This window comes from Balaenoptera ricei, chromosome 9 (genome assembly GCF_028023285.1).
Source record: "Balaenoptera ricei isolate mBalRic1 chromosome 9, mBalRic1.hap2, whole genome shotgun sequence".
Taxonomy (NCBI): Eukaryota; Metazoa; Chordata; class Mammalia; order Artiodactyla; family Balaenopteridae; genus Balaenoptera; species Balaenoptera ricei.
Genome location: NC_082647.1, coordinates 107,879,331 through 107,906,460, shown reverse-complemented (window position 1 = coordinate 107,906,460; position 27,130 = coordinate 107,879,331). Strand labels below are relative to the sequence as shown.

At 45.7% G+C, this 27,130-nt stretch overlaps 1 protein-coding gene across 2 annotated transcripts in view; it reads right to left on the bottom strand.

Moving 5' to 3' along the window:
* The window catches only part of VOPP1 (VOPP1 WW domain binding protein), a 95,825-nt gene that overhangs the window by 35,233 nt on the left and 33,462 nt on the right, over positions 1–27,130 (bottom strand). For both annotated transcript variants that reach the window (XM_059934317.1, XM_059934318.1), the window contains exon 2: positions 8,826–8,884. In XM_059934317.1, the coding sequence (XP_059790300.1) occupies positions 8,826–8,884 (59 nt within the window). The remainder of the gene's footprint in view (positions 1–8,825; positions 8,885–27,130) is intronic.

The window sequence follows — 27,130 nt, the reverse complement described above, 5'->3', positions numbered from 1 at the left end:
ACTACCTGAATGTACAATGATTATAACGGAATGTGTAAATGAACTATGGTACCTCCCCAGGGAACACTCAGTCATTATGAAAAACAATGAGGTTGCTTTGTATACTGACTTAGAAGAAGATGTATAATATATAGTTAAGGAAAAAAAATCCAGTTACAGAATATATAGAGAAACATGACATTTTAGAGGTTGTCTTAGTCTGTTCCGGCTGCTATAACAAAATACCACCGACTGGATGGCTTACAAACAACATAAATTTACTTCTCACAGTTCTGGGGGCTGGGAGGTCCAAGATCAAGCTCAGGGTCGTGTTTCGGTGAGGGCCCCCTTCTGGTTCACAGCCTGTGTCCTCACATGGTGGATGGGGCAAGGGGGCCCTCTGGAGGTTCTTTTACAAGAGCACTAATCCCATTTACAAAGGCCCCACCCTCAGGACCTCAGCTCCTCCCAGAGGCCTTACTTCCTAATACTATCACCTTTGGGGGTCAGGACTCCACATGTGAATTTTGGGAGGACAAAATATTCAGACCACAACAGGAATCTACAGATCCGAAAGGGGGATTACGGTGAAACCTTTCTCCCTGTTCTAAGGACACGAACATGCCCCCAGCTTACACCATAAGTCTTCAGTGAGAAGCCCAACAACAAGGAGTGAGGGAGAAGAAAAATTCTTCTTTAGAGTATCTGTCCCCAGACCAGACACCTCCCCCTCCCCAGGCTGCTACCAAAGGCTGCTTCACCAGCTGAAGCCCCCCTGCCCTGCCCCACCCCGCTGTCTACCCTGCACACACCTCAGGCTCCCCAAGCTGCTGGGGAGCTGGGCACAGAGGGCGCAGGGCACCAGGCCCCTGGTCACAACACAGCCTGCTACTGCTCGGGGGAACCTTGTGTCGCAGGGTCCCTGAACTGACCTTGGCACCAACCTCCTAGCTGGGTGCGGGCTCTGCAAAGCCTGAATCTGGGATCTTGATCTGACACCTGCAAACGCTTCACCCATTCACACCATTAATTATTCACAGCAGAGAAATGAACCCAGAAAGACAAGATAAACCAGGGTAATGTGAGTACTTTGAAAGAAGCTTCAACACTCCAATGGGAAACTTGGGCACAGGGCCTGAAAATGGCCTGGTCGAAATCGATAGCCAGAGAAGAGCAGGGCTGGAAGGAACGGCCCTTCCTAGGGCTGCAGGAGATGGGCCTGAGGCCCGCCTCTGTGTCTCTACTCCCAGGGTTGGTACACGCTCGCTCCTGCCCCCGCAGCGGTGGTGTGCACGTAGCAGGTACTCAACAAGTACACTCATCAGGGTCATCAGTGCATGACCCTGATGTGTGTCCTCACTAACCGTTTCGTGCATCCTATCTTTCTTTATGTATCTGACCAAAGTGCTTTCCATCCATCTGTTCCCTTTCGCTCTCTCCTTTGAGCTGGGCAGTTGGGGATTCCCTCACGTCTCAGTGGAGATGATTAAGACAAGTGTCCCCAGGTTCTCTCCTTCAGTGGTACTTATGAGCTGAACCAAAAACTAGAATAAGTGCGCAAACACAACACCCAGGACCCAAATGCCCTGCAGCTCTGTTCCATCCACGTGGCAGCCAGAGGTGTGACCCAGTCACACAAAGAGACCCCTGAAGACACTGTGGGCCCCGGTGGGTGCTTAGCGTCTCCTGCTGTCAATTACTTCATCTGTAAAACTAGGTAGGGAGGGTCTTAAGGTTTCCTTAGTATTCCAAGAGAATACAGGTAAATCAAGGACCCCCTTTGGGTCCTTTCCCACTGGCCAGCTCTACAGAGCGCCACTGGTTCATCTTGTTTTTAAATCACTGGTGTCTAGTTAAGAAGACCCAACCCATTTCTAACCTACCCTCAATTTTCTGGAAGGAATTACCAGATCCAATTCTATTCATAAAGAACAGGAAACATGCACATCTAAATCACCAGCTTTCTCTGGCTTGTTTAAAATCAAATGAAAACAGTCGTGGTTTAAATAAGCATCCATGTACCTGACCGCCGCGAAGCCCCAGTCCAGCACCTAATAAGACATCTCAGGAACCTCAGAGTCTGGAGCAGTGAGTGGTCACAGGCTCCCAGATCCATTCCACCATCTGACTGTGTGATTAACATCTCCTCCCCACTGTTGTGTCAATACCAAGACCTGCAGAAGAAAGATGACTCACTGCTTAGACAGGAAATGTTAGGTGATTGCTTTGTACTTGGCAAGCAGGTTGGACCCTTAATGCGCTAAAATCCATCTCATATCTGTACCCTTGTCTCTGCTACAACACATAAGCCTGCTTGGTCGTTCATTGTTTGTTCTCTATGCTCTAAATTACTCTGCACAGACAGCCAGAGGGTGTCATAGAATTAAGCAGTATGAGACCTTGGAGATTATCTAGCCCAGGAAGTTGGGGCCCAGAAAGGTTAGGAGATTTGACCAAGATCACAGAGCAACCTAATGGCAGAGCAGGACTACAGGTCTCTTGACATTAGGTCCCTAGAACAATTTCCATCCCTGAAGAATGACAGTGAGTCACTCTTTCCTTCCCCAACCCTGCTCGAGGCCGCCACGTGTGAGTTAGTAAATGAGTACCGCGTGCTTTCCATGTGCCTGGCAGCGCGTCAGCACAGAAGATAGAACTCGTGCCCTCAACGAACCCCCAAGTCTAGGGAGGAAACAACGGATGTTTTATTTCAGCAACAGCAAGTCCGAGGATGGAGCGTGGCACCAAAGGACGAGAAGGACACAGGTCCCTCAGCTGAAACGGAGGGAAAAGAAGGGAGGGGAGGAGAGAGGGGCCACCCTCAAAAGCTCTCGGAAGAGTATACATGTAGCATGCCCAGAAAAGTCCACTGCATGCAGTAAGCACTCAATGAATGTCAGCTGTCATTATTCTTAGTCTTTGTATTATGATTAATTCCCTCACAGTTTCCTCGCCGCAGTGGAGGGCTCCGCCTCAGCTACAGTCTGGGAAAACTCAGGGACGCACTCGGCTCTGTCTTGGTCTGAGGGAGACACGGAAGCATGGGTGGCTCCTGGTGAGTGCTGGCAGGTGCACCAGGGCAGTGAGGTCCGTCCACCACCGTGCACTTCGGAGAAGGCCCTGAGGTCCCTGGGCCCCATACTTGGAGACTCACACGAGTCCAGGCGGCCGACACGGACTCAGCACCCTCCGCCTTCCACCTGGTTCTGCCTCCCACCTCTGCCCTTGGACACTCACGTCCTTCCGCGGACGGCGGCTGTGGGCAAGCGAGCCTCGGGGCTACAGATCTCAGCAGAAAGCGTGACATTTCTCGTCGACAGAGAGACACTGCAACTGATCTGAGAGGCCCCCTCTGCCCACAAGGGGGTCGACTGTGGCCGTGGTGGTCCACCAGGGCCCCTCTGGACACTGGAGACAAGCGGAAGGGCCCTCCCAGAGTCACCAGGAGCGTACCCCACGGTGAGACAGGTTCGCCCAGCCCTCCTGCCCCTCTCTGGGGCAGCAGTGCCCACATCTAAAGTCAGGGGCCCCATCTGGTCACCTCTGGACACAGACCCACTGACCCTCTCCAAGCCACCAGGAAACTGCAAATATCAGTGATGATTACAGACGCTAGGGACACGCAGGGCAGTATCTACCCTCTCAGAAACTGAACGTGGTAGTGACCACGACCACAGCCACGGGACCCCGAGAACCAAGGCCTAGAGGCCAAGGGATCTGCTGGCGAGAGCAGCTGAACCAGAGCCAGCCCCTGCTGCACACGCGGGAGCGGAGCCCGGGGTGCACCTCTGAGCAGGACAGGCGCTCCCGCCAGGCGCCAGGGCATCGAAGTGCTCCAGGATGTGACACTGCACTGGGACGCTTCCCTGACAACTGCCACCTTGGTCTGCAGTGCCCTCTGGACTCTGAACAAACAGGAGCGAAGCCAGGCCCTGCAGACGTGTGCAGCCCTGCGCGGCCAGCGGCAAGGGCTCCTCAGCAGGCCCGTCCCCATCTGCTCACCTCACCCGCCCCTGCAGCAGACAGAGGGGCTGAATGAGCAAGTCCTCGGCCCAAGAACAACTCAAGTCGAGAATGAAAGCAAAGGGACGGGACTGGTGAGGCCACGTGACCTCCCTGTTATTTTTAAATCACACTGTTGCTAAGAGGACGTATCTAGTAAGCCCAGAACCAAAGCACAAAAAAGGTACATTTTAGGACTTCCCTGGTGGTGCAGTGGTTGAGAATCTGCCTGCTAATGCAGGGGACATGGGTTCGAGCCCTGGTCTGGGAAGATCCCACATGCCGCGGAGCAACTAGGCCCGTGAGCCACAACTACTGAGCCTGTGCGTCTGGAGCCTGTGCTCCGTAACAAAAGAGGCCACGATAGTGAGAGGCCTGCGCACCGCGATGAAGAGTGGTCCCCGTTTGCCGCAACTAGAGAAAGCCCTTGCACAGAAACAAAGACCCAACACAGCCAAAAATAAATAAATAAATAAATAAATAATTAATTAAAAAAAAAAAGACAAATAAGAAAAATTTTTAAATAAAGCTGTGGGCCTTGCCTTCATGGGACTCACAATAAAGAAGATAAAACCAGCCAAGTATCATGGAAACCTGTTTACAGTTGGCTAAGGATTTGAACTTTGTTCCTGATGTTTTTAAGTAGGAGACTGACACAAAATTTTCAGTAATTTAGAAAGAAGTGAGAACTTGACGGGAGAAGAGAATGAAAGGAGGTCCATTATAAAGTCATCTAGAGCATCACTGGAATTCCTATCAAAATTTTTACAGAAATAGAAAAAACAATCCTAAAATTTGTATGGAATCACAAAAGACCTTGAATAGCCAAAGCAACCCTGAAAAGAACTAAGCTGGAGGTATCACACTCCCTGACTTCAGATTATACAACAAAGCTACAGTAATAAAACTGTTTGGTACTGACATGAATATAGACACACTAACCAATGAAACAGAATAAAAAGCCGAGAAATAAACCCTAGCATAAATGGCCAACTAATATTTAACATGAGACCCAAAAGCATCCAATGGGGAAAGATAGTCTCTTTAACAAATAGCACTGGGAAAACTGAAGAAACACATGCAGAAAAATGAAACTGAACCCCTATCTTACACCACTCACAAAAATTAACTTGAAATGGACCTAAAACTCCTAGAAGAAACTATAGGGAAGAAACTCCTCAACACTGGTCTTGGCAATGACTTTGGACATGACACCAAAAGCACAAACAACAAAAACACAAAAAACAAAAGGGACTACATCAAACTAAAAAACTTCTGTTCAGCAGAAGAAACACTCAACAAAATGAAAAGGCAGTCTACTGAATGGAAGAAAATATTTGCAAACCATATATCAGATAAGGGGTTAATATCTAAAACATACAAGGAATTCATATAACTCAACAGCAAAAAAACCAAATAATCCAATTAAAAAATGGGCAGAGGAACTGGACAGATCATTTTCCAAAGAAGACACAGAAATAGCCAACAGGTACATGAAAATGTGCTCAAACATCACGAATCATCAGGGAAATGCAAACCAAAACCACACAGAGGTATCACCTCACACCTGTTAGAATGGCTGTCATCAAAAAGACAAGATAAGTGTTGGTGTGGAAAAAATGTGAACCCTGTGCACTGTTGGTAGGAATGTAAACTGGTACAGCCACTACGGAGAACAGTAAAAAATTAAAAATAGAGCTGCCAATTCTACTTCTGGGTGTATATGCAAAGGAAATGGAAACAAGATCTCGAAGAGGTATCTGCAATCCTATGGTTCATTGTAGCATCATTCACAATAGCCAAAACATGGAAACAACCTGTGTCGATGGATGAATGGATAAAGATGATCTGGTACATATATACACAATGGAATTTTATTCAGTCCTGAGAAAGAGGGAAATCCTGCCATTTGCAACAACATAGATGGACTTTGAGGGCATTATGCTAAGCGAAATAAGACAGAGAAAGATAAATAGTGTATGATCTCACTTATATGTGGAATCTAAAAAAAAGAACTCTTAGAAAAAGAGGGTAGGACTTCCCTGGTGGCGCAGTGGTTAAGAATCCACCTGCCAATGCAGGGGACGTGCGTTCGAGCCCTGGTCCGGGAAGATCCCACATGCCGCGGAGCAACTAAGCCTGTGCGCCACAACTACTGAGCCTGCGTTCTAGAGCCCGCGAGCCACAACTACTGAGCCTGAGTGCCACAACGACTGAAGCCCGTGCGCCTAGAGCCCGTGCTCCGCAAGGAGAAGCCCACGCACCGCAATGAAGAGTAGCCCCTGCTCACCACAGCTAGAGAAAGCCCGTGAGCAGCAATGAAGACCCAATGCAGCCAAAAATAAATAAATAAATAAATAAATAAATTTATAAAAAAAAAAGAAAAAGAGGGTAGAATGGTGGTTACCAGGGACTGGGGCGGGGGGTGTGGAATGAGACGTGTTAAGGTGTACAAACTTCCAGTTATAAGATAAATAAGTAGTTCTGGGGCTCTAATGCACAGCATGGTGATTATAGTTAATAATACTTTATTATATACTTTAAAGTTACTAAAAGAGTACATCTTAAATGTTCTCATCACCAAAAAAATATAATTATGTGATGTGATGTAGGTGTTAGCTAACGCTATGGTGGTAATCATTTTGTAATACATAAGTGTATCAAATCATCACGTTATATACCTTAAACCTATACAATGTTATATGCCAATTATAGCTCAATAACACTGGGCGGGGGGAGTTTATACAGTGCTTCAGATGAGCATTGACAGAGGTATGGACTCAGGTGAAGGCAGTGGGAACAGAGAGGAGAGGAAAAGAAAGATCAGAGCGGCTAGGGGGTTAAGTGACATAAATTCATGTAAGGGACATAAAACAGTGCCTAGCCTATATTAAGTGCTCAATGAATGTCACCTTTATTACTTTTATACTGAGCTTCAGTACTCTAAAAGCAGAGTGACTTTACTTTTTAATTTTTAGGACCCTTCCCCTCACTATCAGCAGAGAAGAGAGGTGAAAGGAATCCAAACCAGCAGGTCTGAGTGACAAAACAGGGCTTGTCTCTGTATTTTCTGTCAATGCAAAAACACTTTCAAAATATGTAGTGAATAAATAAATGTATGAAGGAACAAACAAGCAAGTAAGTACAAGAACAGCAAGGACCTCTGACTACCAACCTCTGAAAAACCGGGAAACGGTTCCTCAGCTGATCTACAAAACAGCTGGAGAAAGAGCACAAAGGAAGACACAGTTGATCCACACCTGCGTAAGAAGTTGAATCAAGAACTAAAGCTTCCCAAGGAAAACCCACTGTACTAAGAACCAAACTTTTCATCTCCCTGTTATCCCACAACCATTTTTCTTCAACCTGACAACTCTGTAATTAGAACCGAAGCCCTTTTGCTGCTGCTTTACCTTCCAAGTGGATTTTGTCTTTTTGCAGTTGCAGGGGATTTCTGTAGGGCAGTAAGGACTCCTGCTTGTTGATACGAAACCAAGGCTGGAAAACTGCCCATTTCCCTGTGCTTTGTCCCCATTCACAGCCCAGCAACCTTCCCCAACTACACGGGTCTCTCTGAGATTAAAAACTCTCGAAGAATGCCAGGTAAGAAAAACATACATCTTGGCCAATTAAGAACTAATCCTCTTTGCTACTATGTGTACTATTTCCTGTGCAATCTCCCTATGTACTAGAAAAGAGAGTGTTTCTGCTATAACACAATTATATGCATTACTGAAATTTCTCATGTTTCACAAAATTCAATACAAGAGTTTTTGGGAAAAATTAATTTGGCTCATTCCACTCAAAACTTACAGAACTTCAAAACACTATCAAAAATAATAATTAATAATCTAGAGAGTTAATCTGGCCACCTAGGCAGGTGGCTCAGCAGAGCTAGTGGCTAACACAGCAGATATTAAAAATACAGAAAAACAATAGGGAGAAAATATGGCAATGCTTTAATAAGAGTAATATTGGCGGGGCTTCCCTGGTGGTGCAGTGGTTGGGAATCTGCCTGCCGATGCAGGGGACACGGGTTCGAGCCCTGGTCTGGGAAGATCCCACATGCCGCAGAGCAACTCGGCCCGTGAGCCACAACGACTGAGCCTGCGTGTCTGGAGCCTGTGCTCCACAACAAGAGAGGCTGTGACAGTGAGAGGCCCGCGCACCGCGATGAAAAGTGGCCCCCGCTTGCCGCAACTAGAGAAAGCCCTCGCACAGAAATGAAGACCCAACATAGCAATCAATCAATCAATCAATCAATCAATCTTTAAAAAAAAAAAAAAGGAGTAATATTGGCAGGTGCTGAGGGCACAGGAAGAGGCATAATCTGAGCCAAGAGCCATACAAGGCTGACTGCACCTGCCTGGGGAGGGGCCTGGCTGGGTGACCCTTGTGATCACCATCATCTCTCTCTCTGTCTCTCTCTCTCTCACAGTCACAGCAGCTGAGCTAAGTACTTTGTCCTGTCCTGCTCAAGTTCAAAATTCTTTCCCACTACCTTCGCTCCCTTTGCCTAGGAAGATTTGTATAAACCGGCATAACTCTGGCCTTGTTCAGACATTTTGCCCTTTGTGACCAATCATGTACAAGCTAACATGCCTCACAGAACAGAGCACCCGGAATTCCACACTGTCCTCAGAGCAGCTGGTCTGGACAGGGAGAGCATCCTTAGGGAGGTCGCCCGCTCACTGCGGGGCGGAGGCAGGTGAAACCAGGGGTGGAGGCCTCGTGAGGCCGGGCATGCCCCATCCCATAACCAGTCCTGTGACCTACGAAAGAAATAATTCCCAGAGAAAGATGTGACCACAGAATCAAACCAACAGAGAAGTGCAAATACTTACATATAATAGGTTGGATAGAGTCCTTCAAAATACCAGCAATGCTTTTTGGCCTCTGTGCACTGGAAAGAGAAGAAAAGCTTTGTCAGTGAAAAGTAGTTTGCATATTGTTGAGAAGATCTCACGAAAAGAAAGAAGGAAGGATGAGTGAATGCAGCTTAAAGTGTGAGAAGCAGGGGTTGGGGGGACGATGAACTAGAGGGAGATCCACCCCCAACATGACTTGTTATTTCTTCAAAATTTTTAAAAGAGAAGAAAACATAGGAAAACATCTATTTCCTTATAATTTTTCTAGCTTTTCATAGCTCTAAATACAAGGGGGTGGGGGAACTTCCCTGGTGGTCCAATGGCTAAGACTCCGCACTCCCAATGCAGGGGCCCCGGGTTCGATCCCTGGTCAGGGAACTAGATCCCACATGCCGCAAGTAAGAGTTCGCATGCCGCAACTAAAGACCCAGCAGGCTGCAACGAAGATCCCGTGTGCCGCAGCTAAGACCCAGCCCAGCCAAATAAATAAATAAATAAATGGGGATGAATAATTCATTAAAAATGCGGATTAAAAACAATCCATTCTTAAAAATGCACATGGTATGATACTTCAAATATCTAAAGAATGACAGAAGTAAATTATTACAAAGATTTCCCCCAATTTTTGGTTCTGAAAGACATTTCCCAGAGTCTTAACATTTCTAGACCTTTATATTTCAGAATACAGCTGACCCTCGAACAACGCGGAGGTTCAGGGCACCCACTGTCCACACAGTTGAAAATTCACGTAGAACTTTGGTCAGTCCTCCGTCCCCACAGATCGTATAGTGCTGTCCTATTTACCACGGAAAACAATTCAGGTATAAGTGGATCCATGCAGTTCAAAGCTACGTTGTTCAAGGGTCCACTGTCTTCCAAAAGCCATATTCAAGTCGTTGATTCCCCAGTGGGCACCTATGTCTGCCAGACTCTGTGAGGCAGAACTGACCTGACGCATCCGCGGGGGCCCTGCCCTTGCTCCTTCCCAGGTAGGAGAAGGACGGAAGAGGGGGACAAGGAGGGACTTCCCTGTGCTTTCCAAGGAAGTTGATGCTGAACTTTCTGGAGGGGAGGGCAGGGCAGAGCAGGTGTGATGCCACCCTGGAGGCTCCAGTATCTCAAACACCTGACAAGTTAGAGGAAGCCAGTGGCACCAACTCCAAGCGAGAGCTCCAAGCAGAAACGCTCTGACCTAGCTGAGCAAGGCTCTTCTAAAACTACTCCACTCATGCCATCACTTTAAAAATACACAACTTCCTACCTCCATGATCCACGTTCATCGGCCCCTACCAGCCGGAAAAGGCACAGTGAAAACAAAGCTTTCTTTGGGCGAGGCAGGGACGAACTGTCTTGTCCAGCCCCTACCCCCGCGGGTGTATGGTGATGCCCTCCTCCCTCAGTCTGCCTGACAGCTGTGGAAGTTCAGAAACAGACCCCAAATCTACTGCAGAATGCCAAGGGAGAGGTGAGTTCAAATGTTATGTGTTGGACTTCCCTGGTGGCACAGTGGTTAAGAATCCACCTGCCAATGCAGGGGACACAGGTTCGAGCCCTGGTCCGGGAAGATCCCACATGCTGCGGAGCAACTGGGCCCGTGAGCCACAACTACTGAGCCTGCGCTCTAGAGCCCGCAAGCCACAACTACTGAAGCCCGCACACCTAGAGCCCGTGCTCGGCAACAAGAGAAGCCACGACAATGAGAAGCCCGGGCACCACAACAAAGAGTAGACCCCGCTCACCGCAACTAGAGAAAGCCCACGTGCAGCAACAAAGACCCAACACAGCCAAATAAATTAATTAATTAAAAAAAAAAAAGTTATGTGTTATGCTGGCTAAATTAGATGAGTTATGAAAAGAGCATGAAACATGGGATTTTTAAAAAAATATAGGCTTTAAGACACTCAGAAGCACATTCAGGCAGCCTGAAGTGACCCAGTTTTATTAATGGAAAATGGGTTTAATTTAGACTAGGTTAGCTCTTGTCCAGTTCAAGAAATGAAGTTCAGACAGCTGAAGAAATCAATTTATTTTGGCAAGGAAGAGCAATTTCAGGTGTCTGCCCTAAATTACAACTCATTTCACTAGAGTCTTCTACGATAAACTGAGAAACTGGGTCTTATTTCCAGGTGGCATTTCCAACCTCTCTTCTTCATTCTCCATCACCAGTAGAGACAGACACACTTTCTTGGAATGTGACACTCAAGTTCCACACACAGTCAAGAAACGGTGACCCTGATGCCAGTCCCAAAGCTCAGGACACCAGAGCCCAAGTCCAACACCCCTCCCTTCCTGCTGCCCTGGCCACCCCAAAAGGCGTCTCAATGGAGACTCGGGGCAATGGGTCCAGATTTTTTTTTAAATCCACTCTCCCCGGCCCAAAGAGATGCCCTAAGTGCCATCACGGAGCTCCTACACAGGCCACCACTTTGCCAGGAGTAACCACGTGGAGGGAGCTGGGATTAACGCTCACACAAAACTTAGAAGAACACCCTCTCCTCCTGGTGGTCCTCCTGGGCCCTCAGATGCCAAGGTCACTAGTTCCACCCACTCTCACTCAGACCTCCCACAATCTCTTCCCAGCGTTTGCTGGGGTATCCAGTAACTCCACTGGTGCTTGTTGGTTACTCTAACTCAGTTCTTTGCTGATAACCTTTCACCATCTTTCACTAAGCCACTCAAATAAGACCAATTTTTAAAGTGTTAACCCCGTTTGTTCCTTTATTAAAGATTCTCTTAAGAAAATGTTGCGGCCATATGTCCTGAGACAGAAGAGAAAAATCCCTTTTAAACTGAGTTGCCTAGCAGTTAAGTTCTTGAAATTTGCTAATATCCAGGCAACTTCTTCACTACTTTTGGACGCTGGACTTTTACAACAGCTTTCCTGTAAGGAATGTCGATACTGTAGCAACACGTGTATCTGGTACTTCACAAAAGTTAACACATTATTATATCATTTTACAGCTGGATAATAGGAAGAACACAAGTCACATTTCACTAATCAACTGAAAAACACTGAATGAGGACTGGGAAGCTCTGATCCTTTCCATTGCTGAGCCTCTCCTCCAGTAAACGCTGGTTAACTGCACACCGGGGTCAAAGTCGGTTTGCACAGCATCCGAGAGGCCTCGTGTTAAAAATGGAGATTAGGTTCCACAGGCAGGAAGTGCAGAGGGAGATTCCTGCTGGAAGCCACCCAGGATGGAGAGCCGGTTCCTGCCAAGTGGAAGTCCACCAGCAGAGCCACAGTTATTAGCCTACCGATTCCAATTTCCAAATCAGCATAAACACCAGGATTCAGGGCGGAGCCAGACAGCTGGAACTTCGCAGATGTGGTCAAAATGGGAGTTTGTAAAGGATGAGTGAGGGGGTGCTTTCCAGAATACTCCCCAACAATGTTGGGCTGTCAGAGGCAACCCCATAGGCAGGCAGATGGCAGCATGGGGAAAAGCAGACAGAGGCACTGTGCCAGGTTCCACGGCACAGGGGCCAGGATGAATCCACCCCACAGAGGAAGGATGGATTAAAGCCTAGAAAACTGGGTTCCAATCCTGACTGCCCCTCACCAGCCATGTCACCAGTTAGTCTGGATCTCAGCTTCCTTACTTCTAAAACAGGACAGATCGGTGCTTTGTGTCCACCTAGAGGGGTGGGATAGGGAGCGTGGGAAGGAGACGCAAGAGGGAGGAGATACGGGGATATATGTTTATGTACAGCTGATTCACTTTGTTATACAGCAGAAACTAACACACCATTGTAAAGCAATTATACTCCAATAAAGATGTTATAAAAAAATAAAAAATAAATATAACAGGACAGACTCTCCTCCCTGCGGAATGTATAAGACGGCTTTATGAAGTAACAGAGACTGAATATATCTAAACGCCTGGCCAGACTGGGGTATACAGCTCACTAAATCCCACAGCCACTTAGCAACTCTATCCCGAAATGCGCACCCTGAAGCCAGCTTTCTCAATTCTCCAGAACAAATGACTTCCAAGGCTCATTTTTCCCGTGATCGTCTATCATTTAAGCAGAAGCCATGCTTCCGAACCTCTTGAGAGCAAAGATTCTAAATATGTAATACCTTACATTTTGGAAAACTCTGTGGTATGCAGTTTTCCAAAATCTCCCTAAAAACAATAAGCCCCTCTCCAAAAAGACTTTGAAAAGTAAATAAGGGGGGAAAAAATCAATTTCAGGGTTTTATGTCTACCCCTAAAAGTAGCTCTACGCATTCTGCAAAGATACTACCGTGATGTCTCAAAAACTGACCAGCTACTGAAACAGAAAACACACTTGTTAGGAGAGGTCAGGTCGGCTACTTTGTGTCACGGATTGGGCACCCACAATAGCCAGGATGCTCTACCAGGTTCCGGGCAAACGGGAGGCCTTCAAAGAGCTCATGATGTGTCTAGTGGAAGCACTAATAGTACAACCATCTCCTTCCTGAAGAGAGTGTAAAGAGTAGCAACATACAATTTATAAACTACTAACAAAGCAGAATCTATGGAATTGTGAGAGAACATCTACTGTCAGAAGCAATCCAAGTGAGGGAACCTAAGCTTTAAATTGGAAAGGCTTGTAAAACATCTGTACTCAGGAAAGAATCCCGGTGGTCTGTTATTGAAGGACTAGGATATCTATAAATGTAGTTAAGCCCTCCTAAGTATAGTTATCCATAGTTAGCCAAGATCTAAATAAGCCCCAAAGAACAAATCCTTGCTAATCCCAAATAATCATCCTCATATTGACATAAATTATTCTACATCTATCTCTACTGCCTATAGGAAGAACCAGGAGGCCACTGTTTAATAAAATAGTACATCCTTTTTCTATTCCAAGTTCAAAGAATAGCTGTACCACAATTCTGATCGACTCTGAGAGAAGTGAATCCGCCTGTGACTTTGGGACACGTGGTAGTCAAGAGCAAAGTCGAAGGGATTCAAAGCACTGAGGATTTTATCTAAATCCTACCCCTCCTCCTTCTGTTCAGTGGCGGTTTAGGTGGGATCTTTAAATGAATAGCAAACTGGCAAACGAGGGCTTCAGTAACAGAACTAATCCCACTCACACCTGGAAAGTAAGGATCCTTATTTTACTTATTGTGGTAATAACTTTAGCCAGTCTGTCCCGGGGCCAATAAGCCTACAGTTTGCTGTGAAATGGTGGGAAGGCCCCAGGATCAATCACGACTCTCTCTGTGCTGTGCTGGGACAAGGTGCTGCTTTCACATTCGTCAAAAGCTGAACTCAGATGCGCCTTGAGATCCGGCTGCGTTCAGTTCAGCCCAGCTGGCATGGGCTCCACACTCTGCAGTCTGAAAGAGGGAGCCTCCTGGACTCTGGCGGGTTTTGTGCTCAGGACCAGGGACAGAGGCACGAGGCATGGAGAGGCCTTGAGGTCTGATCAAGAATTTATGGAGGGCTTCCCTGGTGGCGCAGTGGTTGAGAGTCTGCCTGCCAATGCAGGGAACACGGGTTCGAGCCCTGGTCTGGGAAGATCCCACATGCCGCGGAGCAACTGGGCCTGTGAGCCACAACTACCGAGCCTGCGCGTCTGGAGCCTGTGCTCCGCAACAAGAGAGGCCGCGATAGTGAGAGGCCCACGCACTGCGATGAAGAGTGGCCCCCGCTTGCCGTAACTAGAGAAAGCCCTCGCACAGAAACGAAGACCCAACACAGCCATAAATTAATTAATTAATTAATTAATTTTTAAAAAAACCAATAACGAGTAATAAAACCATGCAAAAAAAAAAAATAGAATTTATGGAGGGAGTGACAGTTAATTATCTCAAGGTCACTGAATTTCAAATAATAAATAGGAATGATCATGCTTTAAATTCCTGTATTGGAATTTTAATCAATTCCCTAAGTGTTTATTACTTAATCCTTGGGCTTCTGGACATTCATTTTTTTCAGGAACACATTTCCAAGGAACCTTGGTTTTTTTGTGTTTGTTTTTTTTGTGTTGTTGTTGTTGTTTTTAGAAATAAGAGTATGAGGTTGCTCATAAACATCATTTATTAAAGGGAAAAAAGCAGAGAAACTCAAGAAAACAGAAATAAAAAATCTTCCAGTATCTTACAGAAGAAACCACATCAGGAATTCATATGTGGCCAGCAAATAACCAACAGAGATGTAGCACTATCTACTAATATCCTGAAGATTCTAGGGCCATGGAGACTATAAGACATAAGTAGTCCCAGCTGCATATCCCTGGGAAAATTCTGTGAACTCTCATAACTTACTCTAAATAAAGTCTCTTTGCTTTATCTGCTTTGGTTTTTCATAAAAGAATGATAGGAGAGCAGATTTCCTCAAGTTCAATTAGATCACCAAAATTAAAAGGAAAATAGAGGGAAGTATTCAAATAGAATAAGATTAATGCCCTTAAACAATAAAGAGCTTATATAATTCAATAAGATAAAAATCCCAATAGGAAAAAAATAAGAGTAATAGAAATGAGAATTCTTCAAAGAAGAAACACAAAAGGTCAATAAACCTATTTCAAAAGATGTCGTTCATCAGTAATCAAATAAATGTAAATTATAATAGTATGGATTTATATATCAAATTAATTAATGAAAAAGAAAAAGACCTAGTATCTACAGTTGATGAGGGCATGAAGGAAAATACATATTACATAATACTGTTGGGAGTATAAATGTAATGTCTCAGGAGGACAATTTTTCAATATATGTCAAAAAACCTTTGAAATGTACATAACTTAAACAGGGTTATTAACATTTATCCCAAGGAAACAATATCAACAATTGTGAAAAAATGTTATTAATAAAAATTGGAAATAACCAAAATTTTCAGAATATGGGTTTGGCTAACAATATTATAACACATCCAAAAGACATTGTAGAGAAGCATACAATAGCACGGGAATAGTTTGCTAAGAAAAATAAAGTCAGTAAAATAGTATATCTAAGATAGTATATTTTTGTTATAAATCATAGGAGAGAGAAAATAATATGAAAAGATACATTTCAAAATACTGGTGATAAATGTCACTTTAAAAAGCAGATCATTTGCAGTCCAATAAAGAATATGAGAGTGGATATAAAGAGATATTGAAATTGAGGAAATATAATTGGTTGACAAAAGTGAACATTATCCAACTGGGAATTAAATAAAAAGTAACAGATAAACAAAGTTTGTGAAAAAGAATAAACAAGGCTAGAGGGGGTTACTGAAAAAATACTCACGTAGTCAGTAATTAAAATCGTATTTATAAAAATTTTAACATCATGGAAAATGCTCATTTTATGCAGTCAGTCTTAAACACGTTACATATACTTGATTTTAACAATGTAAAAATAAATATTAATGTATATTCATAGGAAAAAGAATGGGGCTATATATAAGCTTAACTTTATAGTGTTATTTTTGGACAGTGTGATTTCTTTGGGGTTACTTTACAAATGTCTCTCTGTTGAGTCTTAAGTTCCTCTAACAATAATCAGAAGCTGTTGTGGTAACAGCGGGCACATAACCCTAAATTAGTGCAAAAGACAGGATCCCCTGAGGCACTCAAAACAGGCATGCAGGAGCTCCTGTTCACCTGAACACAAGAGTTCTGAAAACCACGTAATTTTTTTAACATAATTAAAAATAGAAAGCGCAATTTATGAGACTGTCACGTCATCCAAGTTCTAGCTCAACATGAGGTTTAATTTATATACCACTGTGTCGGAAAACCCACACTCCTCCTGTGCTTCTCTCACACACGATGACCACACTCACAACTCGTCTGACGCCCGATGTGCGTGGGCTTCCCCCTCACCAAGCAATGCTCCGACACCAGCCGGGGGTCCTACAATTCAACTCCATGTGACACTACCTGGAGACAGCGTCAGAGCCCACAGGTTAAGGGCTCAGTCCCCCGAGACTGCCCTACTCCCCTCCCCTCTCAGATGCCAATCACAAGTCCAGGTTGTCACCTGTGCTTCTGACCAACCAGCTGTAGATTGGAGGTTCCCACGACCCCCTCCTTGGGTTCCGTTAGTTTGCTAGAGCAGCTCACAGAACTCATGGAAACATTTTACTCACTAGATCACTGGTGTATTGTAAAGGGATATAACTCAGGAGCAGCCAGATGCAAGCAACGCATAGGGCAAGGTATGGGGGAAGGGAAGGGCACAGTTTCCATGTTCTCTGTGCACCGCTCTTCCCGAATCTCCACGTGCTCACCCTGGAAGCCTGTGAACCCCATCCTTTTGGGTTTTTATGGAGGCTTCACTCCACAGGCATGATGAAATCATTGGCCATTGGTAAACAGATTCAATCTCCCGCTCTTGTCCCTTCCCCTGGAGATCTGGGGGTGGACTGAAAGTTCCAATACCCTAATCACATGGCTGGTTCCCCTGGAAGCAGCCCCCACCCTTAGACTACCTACGGGCTTTCCAAAAGTCACTCCCTTAACCTAAAAACAGACACCTTTACAGGGATATATATTTCTCGCTATAAGTCACAAAACCACAGCCATAAAAGTCACTCATTTTCTTTCTTTTGTTTTTTTTTGGGGGGGCCTGAGCTGCACAGCTTGTGGGATCTTAGTTCCCTGCCCAGGGATTGAACCCAGACCCTCGGCAGTGAAAGCATGGAGTCCTAACCACTGGACCGCCAGGGAATTCCTAAAGGTCACCCATTTTCAGTGCACAGTTTGCTGAGTTTTAGAAGTTCACGCAGCTGTGCATTCAACACCACAATCAAGTTTTAGAACATTTCCATCCCCCGCAAAAGTTCTCTCATTTCCTTCTGCAGTCAAGCCCAGCTCCTACTGCAGCCCAGGCAACACTAACCAATTCTCTATCTCTATAGCTCTGCCTTTTCCAAAAGGTTCAAGTAAATAAGAATCACACAACTTATAGTCTTTTACGTCTGCATATGTCCATCAATGTTGCATTTATCAGCAGTTCACTCCTTTTCAGTGCTAAATAGTATTCTATTGAATGGATACACCACAATTTGTTTATCCCTTCATTTGGGTTGTTTCCTCGTTTTGGCTACTATGAATAAGGCTGCTACGAACATTTACATGCAGGTCTTTGTGTGGACATGTGTCTTCATTTCTTGGGTAGATACCTAGGAGTGGAATTGTTGGGTCATGTGGCAACTCTACATTTAACTTTTTGAGGAACCTCCTGTTTTCCAAGCAGCCGCACTATTTTACATTCCCACCAGCAATGTATGAGTTTCCAGTTTCTCTGGTATCATCCGGTATTGTACTGGTATCCCACTGTGGTTTTAACTGGCATTTCCCTAATAATGAGGTAGAGCATCTTTTCACACCAGCTCAACTGTAAGGTAAAAATAGCAGCCGCCATTTATGGAGAACCTATTATTCTCCAGGGGCTTTTCATATGAAATCTCATTCAACAGCGTAACAACCCTGGGAATTAAGTAGCTTATGTACTTACAGATGAGTAAACTAAGTATCAGAGAGGTGAATTAACTTGGCCAAGGTAACACAAGAAGCAAGCAGAAAGCTGGGTTTGAATGAGGTCGGTTGGTTTCTAACGTCTGTGCGCTTTCTCTGGCAGTGTACAGACGTTGCCGTTTCCTGTGCCACAATAATCCATAATCTCATTCTTTGGGATGTCGGACACATCTCTCACAAGGAGTCAGAATGAGATTTATTTTAGGCATCATTTCACTGTCTAGAAGAAAACTAAAATGACAATTGAAACCACATGGAAGAGCCCACCTCCATCTCCTTTCACGGGTTATGAGGAATTATACTTCAGCTATCTCAACTACCACTTACTGCATCTCTGAGAGCAAAATCAAAACAAAGGTGCTCAGAATGGCTGACCTGCCATGAACAACCACAAACCAAGGGCCCCCAAAGCCCGTCTTACAGGCAAACCACAAAACCACCCCTCGTGCCCTTAGAAGAGAGTTCTTAGCTACTATAAATACTCAGAGGTGCAACTTTGGGGCACAAAACAACATGAAATGAATGCATGGGCTGCAGCCAAAAGGGTTTATGTGACAAATTTTCCAAATGCCCCAAAACATAATTCATTCAGAAACTGACGACTAGGAGATTTAATTAGAATGATCTGAAAGCAGTGATAACAGATGGAAACAGCAGTGCTACTGTTATTTGCTGGCAACAAACGAATATAATCAACCTTGGTTATGGGCTCAATTCCAACAAAAGCACTAAAGAAAGACCAGACTCTCCCTAAGGGCCTAATCCAGGAAAGGCACCCCTTTCAATGGCACTGCCCAGAGCTCAACAGCTGCAAGGCCAACAGAGCAGCTCTGCAACCGCGGGGCCGGGGGGCAGGGGACACGCTGCTTTAATGACCTCATGGGCAGTGAGTGAGAATGTGAGAAAGGTCTGCTGTTTCCAACCACATCACACAGTCCCCCCAAATGGGATAACAGATATATACTGGGCCTAAGTCCTTACCAGCAGACCCAAAACTTTAACCACCAGACAGAGGAGAAAATAGCAACTTCTCAACTTGTGTGGAGAGGAATTCCTAGAAAGATTAGTAATCGCAGCAGCTTTGAGAGCAAAAATGCCAAAAAGAGTAGGTAAGGATTGATTCCCTAACTTAGGTTGTGTACTGCCCTCCCTATTCGATTTATATTTTGGAAGGAACGTGTGTCGGATTGTGTGATGACAGACTGGTTTCTAGAAGTCTGCCTTCTAACTGTAAGGAGGACAAGAGAGTGAAAAGAGCTGAGATCTGACGCGGCTCCCCACGGTCAGAGGCGATGTGACCCACCCCTCACCCTGGGGCGGGAACCCGCGGCCCTTTGCTTGTGCCCCGCAAGTCCCCGTCCTGTGCCCTGTTCTTCCTGCGGCTTCGACTTACCAGGTGCATCCCCATGCCGACCCCACGGCAGCTGCCACTCCTCCTTCAGGTCTCAACTTAAACGTGAAGTTCCTCCTAGATCTGAATCTACCCAGGAGGACTCTGCTGAACTGGCCGCCCCAGTGCCGTCTGAGCCCCATGCGGGCAGCTCCTGGACTCTCCTCTCTCCAGGAAATGCACAACGAGCGCAGTGCTTGGCGTTACCCGCTGTCACCACCCAAACAGGAGGGCAGGGACACGTCGGCATGACCTCACACTTGGCCCTTGCAGGCATACGGTGCATAACATATGAGTTTAAAAAGTGAAAGGAAATATGCCCTGAAACAGTCCAGGGCACGTAGTCTGAACGACCTGCTTGCCCACATCTGACAGCGGCTACACTCAACTGATCTCATGGGGACATCACCCTCTTGATGCTCTGTTTTGGGTGCCGCCTCACCTTTTCTCCTACTGAGGGGGTGGGCTGGGGGAAAACACCCACAGGGAGAAGGACAGCAGAACTCAGGTCAAAAAGGAAAGCAATTCTTTTAAGCATCGTAGACAGCCATGGCTTTCCGCCCAATGCAGCACATTTCTGGAAGAATGTCAGCAAACTTTTTATAGCTCTGTCTCCTAGCTCTGTCAGCTATCAGTTCTAATAGCTGTCACTGTGTCCTGCTTTTTAAAATCTGTGACGGAGATTGTTTTGTATGGCTTTTTTTTTTTTTTTTTTTTCCTTAAGGGAACGGGGGATGGAGAGAGAAGAGGAAGACCATCTGGTGGTAAAAAAGCAAATGCAAGCAGATGACAAATTCCACTGGTGGACTCAGCTTCAATTCTCATGCAATTTTCTCCTCTGCAGTCCTGGCAAGGACAAGGTCCTGCAACGGTCGCCTGCAGCACGTGCCGATCCTACCCCCGGGGCGGGCAGCTGTTTGGGAGGCTGGGGCTGCCCACAGCCTCACGCTGCATCTCTGCCTCCGTCTGTCATTCAGAGTCCGGTTCAGGATTGCCCCCAACTGGCTTTCTGCTCCTGAGTTTGCTGTGCAGTTTCCCCAAGTCTGCCCTCAAGTCCCCCACGTCTCTCCAGTGCGGCCCTCTTGCGGGTGTCCGGAGCACAACACAGGCCAGAATACAACGCTGTGCAGGGTTCTCTCCTGAGCCGGGGACCTTTCTCCACCTGCCGCCTGGCACCCTGACCCCGTGCCTGCTGGGACCTCACGCTAGCAGCCCAGCAGAGAGTCTCCACCGCCTCTGGCCCCTCGTGCTCCTAGCTGGGAACAGCAGCACCGCCCAAGACAGCACTCCAGCCCGCCAGGGCCAGCTCCTCCGCACCCACCTGGTCAGCGAGCCTGGTCTGGGGCCGGGAGATGAAGAGCGAGCGTGTGTGAGATTGCCCGTGGTACAGGAGGGGATGAGGAAGACGAGGAGAGGCAGGTGGAGACCAGCGGGGACAGGAGAGCGGGGCCCCAGGCTGGGCAGGCCCGGGGCCGCTCCTGCATCCTCAACAGCCCGCATGACCTCCTGCACCCCGGGAGGCCAGGCTCGGGGCGCTGCGGACACTGCACCTGCCTCCCTCCCTTCTCACGAGACTTTACAAGGCTCAGGTGGCTACCCAGGGCTCCGCAGAGGACGACCCAGAGGGAAGGAGAGCAAGCCCACCAACTCCCCGCTTGCGGTTCCCCGGTGAACCCCATTCACTGCACGTTTCTTTCTTTTCCTTTTTCCTGGAGGTCACAAGACCCTTCCTTCTGAATATAATTTGATCCCGGACAGGACTGCATATATATCCTAGACAGAACAAGCAAAAGTGGTGGGGCTCAGAGAGTCTGGCCTGTACCGGTTTCCCCAGAAACCCTGAAAATGCCTCACTGACAGATTAAACTCCAGACAAGCAGGCAAGGTCCTGGCCACGGCCCCCAGCCCGCTAGACCTCCAATCTCTGCCACTCCACAGCCACCTTCCACCCCCGGCCATCCACCTGCCTCTAGATGGTAAGCTCCTGAGGGCAAGTCTAGATCTTCTTTATCTCCACCTGCAATGCTCTCCCCTGCAGTTCCCATGGTTTTGGGGCCAGGCTCAGTGTCGCGTGGATGAAAATTTCCTGAACTTTCAGAAAAGGAGATGTTAGTTTTCTCCTTGGGGCTCTAAATTTTACTAAAATCATTAGCACAAAAAGTTTCATTTGCATTATCTTACCTGGTCCTAAAAGTGTTGTATGAATGGGCAGGCTGCTGAGGCTGGAGGCGTGATTAGCGTGGGGTGGGCCGTCCATGCTGTGATCGGGGGGGACTGTCCCTCTTACATCAGGGAGCGCGTGGCACCCACCCGGCAGCCGGTATGAGGCTGCCTCCAAGTGCCTGTGTGCTTTCCGTGTGAGGCCCACTCTTTCACACCCCTGCCCACCCACTGCTGGGGTGCTCTCCTCCTGCAGACCAGGTGCCTCGGGAGTTTAGGGGTCCTGTCACATCCGCCCTGTGACCGCCAGTGTCTGGCCCAGGGCAGGGGTTCAGGAAACGCTTTTGTGGAAATGCTCACGTATCCTCCTCCTCCTCTTCTGCCTGCTCAGAAGTTTTAATTTGATTTGACTAATAAACACACCGCAGTTTGGACCCCGGCCCTGCTCACTTCCCAGTTAACACTGAGGCAACGACCCTCAGCGCAGCGAGGGCAGACAACTTGAAAGCCCAACGTGCCGTGAGGGCTGCTGAGGGAACAAAGAGGGACGAGATCCCGGCGCGTCTCCTAAAGAAGGGCGTGAGTGATGGGAAAGCACGTGACATGGGCAGGACTGAAGAGTAAGACTGACGTGAAAACAAAACGCCGTTAGTGGAGGACACTGGCCGGGGTGCTGGGGAGAGTGACGCCAGGGCAGCAGTTCTGACGACTGTCGGGCAGGGCGTCAGCAGCAGGAAAGGCACGCTTCCCCCCAACCCCATCCCGGGTCAATGCAGGCACACCGCGCTGCTCCCCGCAAGACGGGAAATGCACTCGAACTCCCCAGAACTCGCACAGAAAGTGAACAGAATAGAATTCGTACAGCGTGAAATCCACAGCTCTTGCAGCAGAACTGGGGACGGAGGCAGGAGAACTGGGGGCAGAACTGGATTTAAAGTTGTGTCTAAGAAGTGTGGAGGGTTTAATAGAAACTCCAAGTAGTCAGAAACTTGTGGAGGGAGGGGACTGGCCATTTTCTGACAGCCGACCGAATGTCAATGGTGAGTCAAAGACCTTTCAACCGAGGAAGACCCTGGACTTCACCAAGGAGGATACCCCACGTCCAAGGACAGAGGAGAAGCCACAGTGAGACGGTAGGAGGGGTGCAAGCAGAGTAAAATCAAACCCCGTAACTGCTGGGTGGGTGACTCACAGACTGGCGAACACTTATACCACAGAAGTCCACCCACTGGAGTAAAGGTTCTGAGCCCCACGTCAGGCTTCCCAACCTGGGGGTCAGGCAACGGGAGGAGGAATTCCTAGAGAATCAGACTTTGAAGCCTAGTGGGAATTGGATTGCAGGACTTTGACGGGACTGGGGGAAACAGAGACCCCACTCTTGGAGGGCACACACAAAGTAATGTGTGCATCAGGACCCAGGGGAAGGAGCAGTGAACCTGGGGGAGACTGAACCAGACCTACCTGCTGGTGTTGGGGGGTCTCCTGCAGAGGCGAGTGGTGGCTCTGTTTCACCGTGGGGATAAGGACACTGGCAGCAGAGGTTCTGGGAAGGTCTCCTTGGCGTGAGCCCTCCCAGAGTCTGCCATTAACCCCACCAAAGAGCACGGGTAGGCTCCAGTGTTGGGTTGCCTCAGGCAAAACAGCCAACAGGGAGGGAACCCAGCCCCACCCATCAACAGTCAAGTGGATTAAGGTTTTACTGAGCTCTGACCGCCACAGCAACAGTCAGCTCTACCCACCACCAGAGCCTCCCATCAAGCCTCTTAGATAGCCTCAACCACCAGAGGGCAGACAACAGAAGCAAGAAAAACTATAATCCTGCAGCCTGTGGACCAAAAACCACAGTTACAGAAAGATAGAGAAGATGAAAAGGCAGAGGGCTATGTACCAGATGAAGGAACAAGAAAAAACCCCAGAAAAACAACTAAATGAAGTGGAGATAGGCAACCTTCCAGAAAAAGAATTCAGAATAATGATAGTGAAGATGATCCAGGACCTTGGAATAAGAATGGAGGCAAAGATTGAGAAGATGCAAGAAATGATTAACAAAGACCTAGAAGAATTAAAGAACAAACAAACAGAGATGACCAATACAATAACTGAAATGAAAACTACACTAGAAGGAATCAATAGCAGAATAACTGAGGCAGAAGAACGGATAAGTGACCTGGAAGACAGAATGATGGAATTCACTGCTGCGGAACAGACTAAAGAAAAAAGAATGAAAAGAAATGAAAACAGCCTAAGAGACCTCTGGGACAACATTAAACGCAACAACATTCGCATTATAGGGGTCCCAGAAGGAGAAGAGACAGAGAAAGGACCAGAGAAAATATTTGAAGAGATTATAGTTGAAAACTTCCCTAACATGGGAAAGGAAATAGCCACCCAAGTCCAGGAAGCGCAGAGAGTCCCATACAGGATAAACCCAAGGAGAAACACGCCGAGACACATAGTAATCAAAGTGGCAAAAATTAAAGACAAAGAAAAATTATTGAAAGCAGCAAGGGAAAAACGACAAATAACATACAAGGGAACTCCCATAAGGTTAACAGCTGATTTCTCAGCAGAAACTCTGCAAGCCAGAAGGGAGTGGCATGATATACTTAAAGTGATGAAAGGGAAGAACCTACAACCAAGATTACTCTACCCGGCAAGGATCTCATTTAGATTTGATGGAGAAATCAAAAGCTTTACAGACAAGCAAAAGCTAAGAGAATTCAGCACCACCAAACCAGCTCTACAACAAATGCTAAAGGAACTTCTCTAAGTGGGAAACACAAGAGAAGAAAAGGACCTACAAAAACAAACCCAAAACAATTAAGAAAATGGTCATAGGAACATACATATCGATAATTACCTTAAACGTGAATGGATTAAATGCCCCAACCAAAAGACATAGACTGGCTGAATGGATACAAAAACAAGACCCATATATATGCTGTCTACAAGAGACCCACTTTAGACCTAGGGACACATACAGACTGAAAGTGATGGGATGGAAAAAGATATTCCATGCAAATGGAAATCAAAAGAAAGCTGGAGTAGCTATACTCATATCAGATAAAATAGACTTTAAATTAAAGAATGTTACAAGAGACAAGGAAGGACACTACATAATGATCCAGGGATCAATCCAAGAAGAAGATATAACAATTATAAATATATATGCACCCAACATAGGAGCACCTCAATACATAAGGCAACTGCTAACAGCTATAAAAGAGGAAATCGACAGTAACACAATAATAGTGGGGGACTTTAACACCTCACTTACACCAATGGACAGATCATCCAAAATGAAAATAAATAAGGAAACAGAAGCTTTAAATGACACAATAGACCAGATAGATTTAATTGATATATATCGGACATTCCATCCAAAAACAGCAGATTACACGTTCTTCTCAAGTGCGCACGGAACATTCTCCAAGATAGATCACATCTTGGGTCACAAATCAAGCCTCAGTAAATTTAAGAAAATTGAAATCATATCAAGCATCTTTTCTGACCACAACGCTATGAGATTAGAAATGAATTACAGGGAAAAAAACGTAAAAAGGACAAACACATGGAGGCTAAACAATACGTTACTAAATAACCAAGAGATCACTGAAGAAATCAAAGAGGAAATCAAAAAATACCTAGAGACAAATGACAATGAAAACACGACGACCCAAAACCTATGGGATGCAGCAAAAGCAGTTCTAAGAGGGAAGTTTATAGCTATACAAGCCTACCTAAAGAAACAAGAAAAAGCTCAAGTAAACAATCTAACCTTACACTTAAAGAAACTAGAGAAAGAAGAACAAACAAAACCCAAAGTTAGCAGAAGGAAAGAAATCATAAAGATCAGAGCAGAAATAAATGAAATAGAAACAAAGAAAACAATAGCAAAGATCAATAAAACTAAAAGTTGGTTCTTTGAGAAGATAAACAAAATTGATAAGCCATTAGCCAGACTCATCAAGAAAAAGAGGGAGAGGACTCAAATCAATAAAATCAGAAATGAAAAAGGAGAAGTTACAACAGACACTGCAGAAATACAAAACATCCTAAGAGACTACTACAAGCAACTTTATGCCAATAAAATGGACAACCTGGAAGAAATGGACAAATTCTTAGAAAGGTATAACCTTCCAAGACTGAACCAGGAAGAAATAGAAAATATGAACAGACCAATCACAAGTAATGAAATTGAAACTGTGATTAAAAATCTTCCAACAAACAAAAGTCCAGGACCAGATGGCTTCACAGGTGAATTCTATCAAACATTTAGAGAAGAGCTAACACCCATCCTTCTCAAACTCTTCCAAAAAATTGCAGAGGAAGGAACACTCCCAAACTCATTCTATGAGGCCACCATCACCCTGATACCAAAACCAGACAAAGACACTACAAAAAAAGAAAATTACAGACCAATATCACTGATGAATATAGATGCAAAAATCCTCAACAAAATACTAGCAAACAGAATCCAACAACACATTAAAAGGATCATACACCACGATCAAGTGGGATTTATCCCAGGGATGCAAGGATTCTTCAATATACGCAAATCAATCAATGTGATACACCATATTAACAAATTGAAGAATAAAAACCATATGATCATCTCAATAGATGCAGAAAAAGCTTTTGACAAAATTCAACACCCATTTCTGATAAAAACTCTCTAGAAAGTGGGCATAGAGGGAACCTACCTCAACATAATAAAGGCCATATATGACAAACCCACAGCAAACATCATTCTCAATGGTGAAAAACTGAAAGCATTTCCTCTAAGATCAGGAACGAGACAAGGATGTCCACTCTCACCACTATTATTCAACATAGTTCTGGAAGTCCTAGCCACGGCAATCAGAGAAGAAAAAGAAATAAAAGGAATACAAATTGGAAAAGAAGAAGTAAAACTGTCACTGTTTGCGGATGACATGATACTATACATAGAGAATCCTAAAACTGCCACCAGAAAACTGCTAGAGCTAATTAATGAATATGGTAAAGTTGCAGGATACAAAATGAATGCACAGAAATCTCTTGCATTCCTATACACTAATGATGAAAAATCTGAAAGAGAAATTATGGAAACACTCCCATTTACCATTGCAACAAAAAGAATAAAATACCTAGGAATAAACCTACCTAGGGAGACAAAAGACCTGTATGCAGAAAACTATAAGACACTGATGAAAGAAATTAAAGATGATACCAACAGATGGAGAGATATACCATGTTCTTGGATTGGAAGAATCAACATTGTGAAAATGAGTATACTACCCAA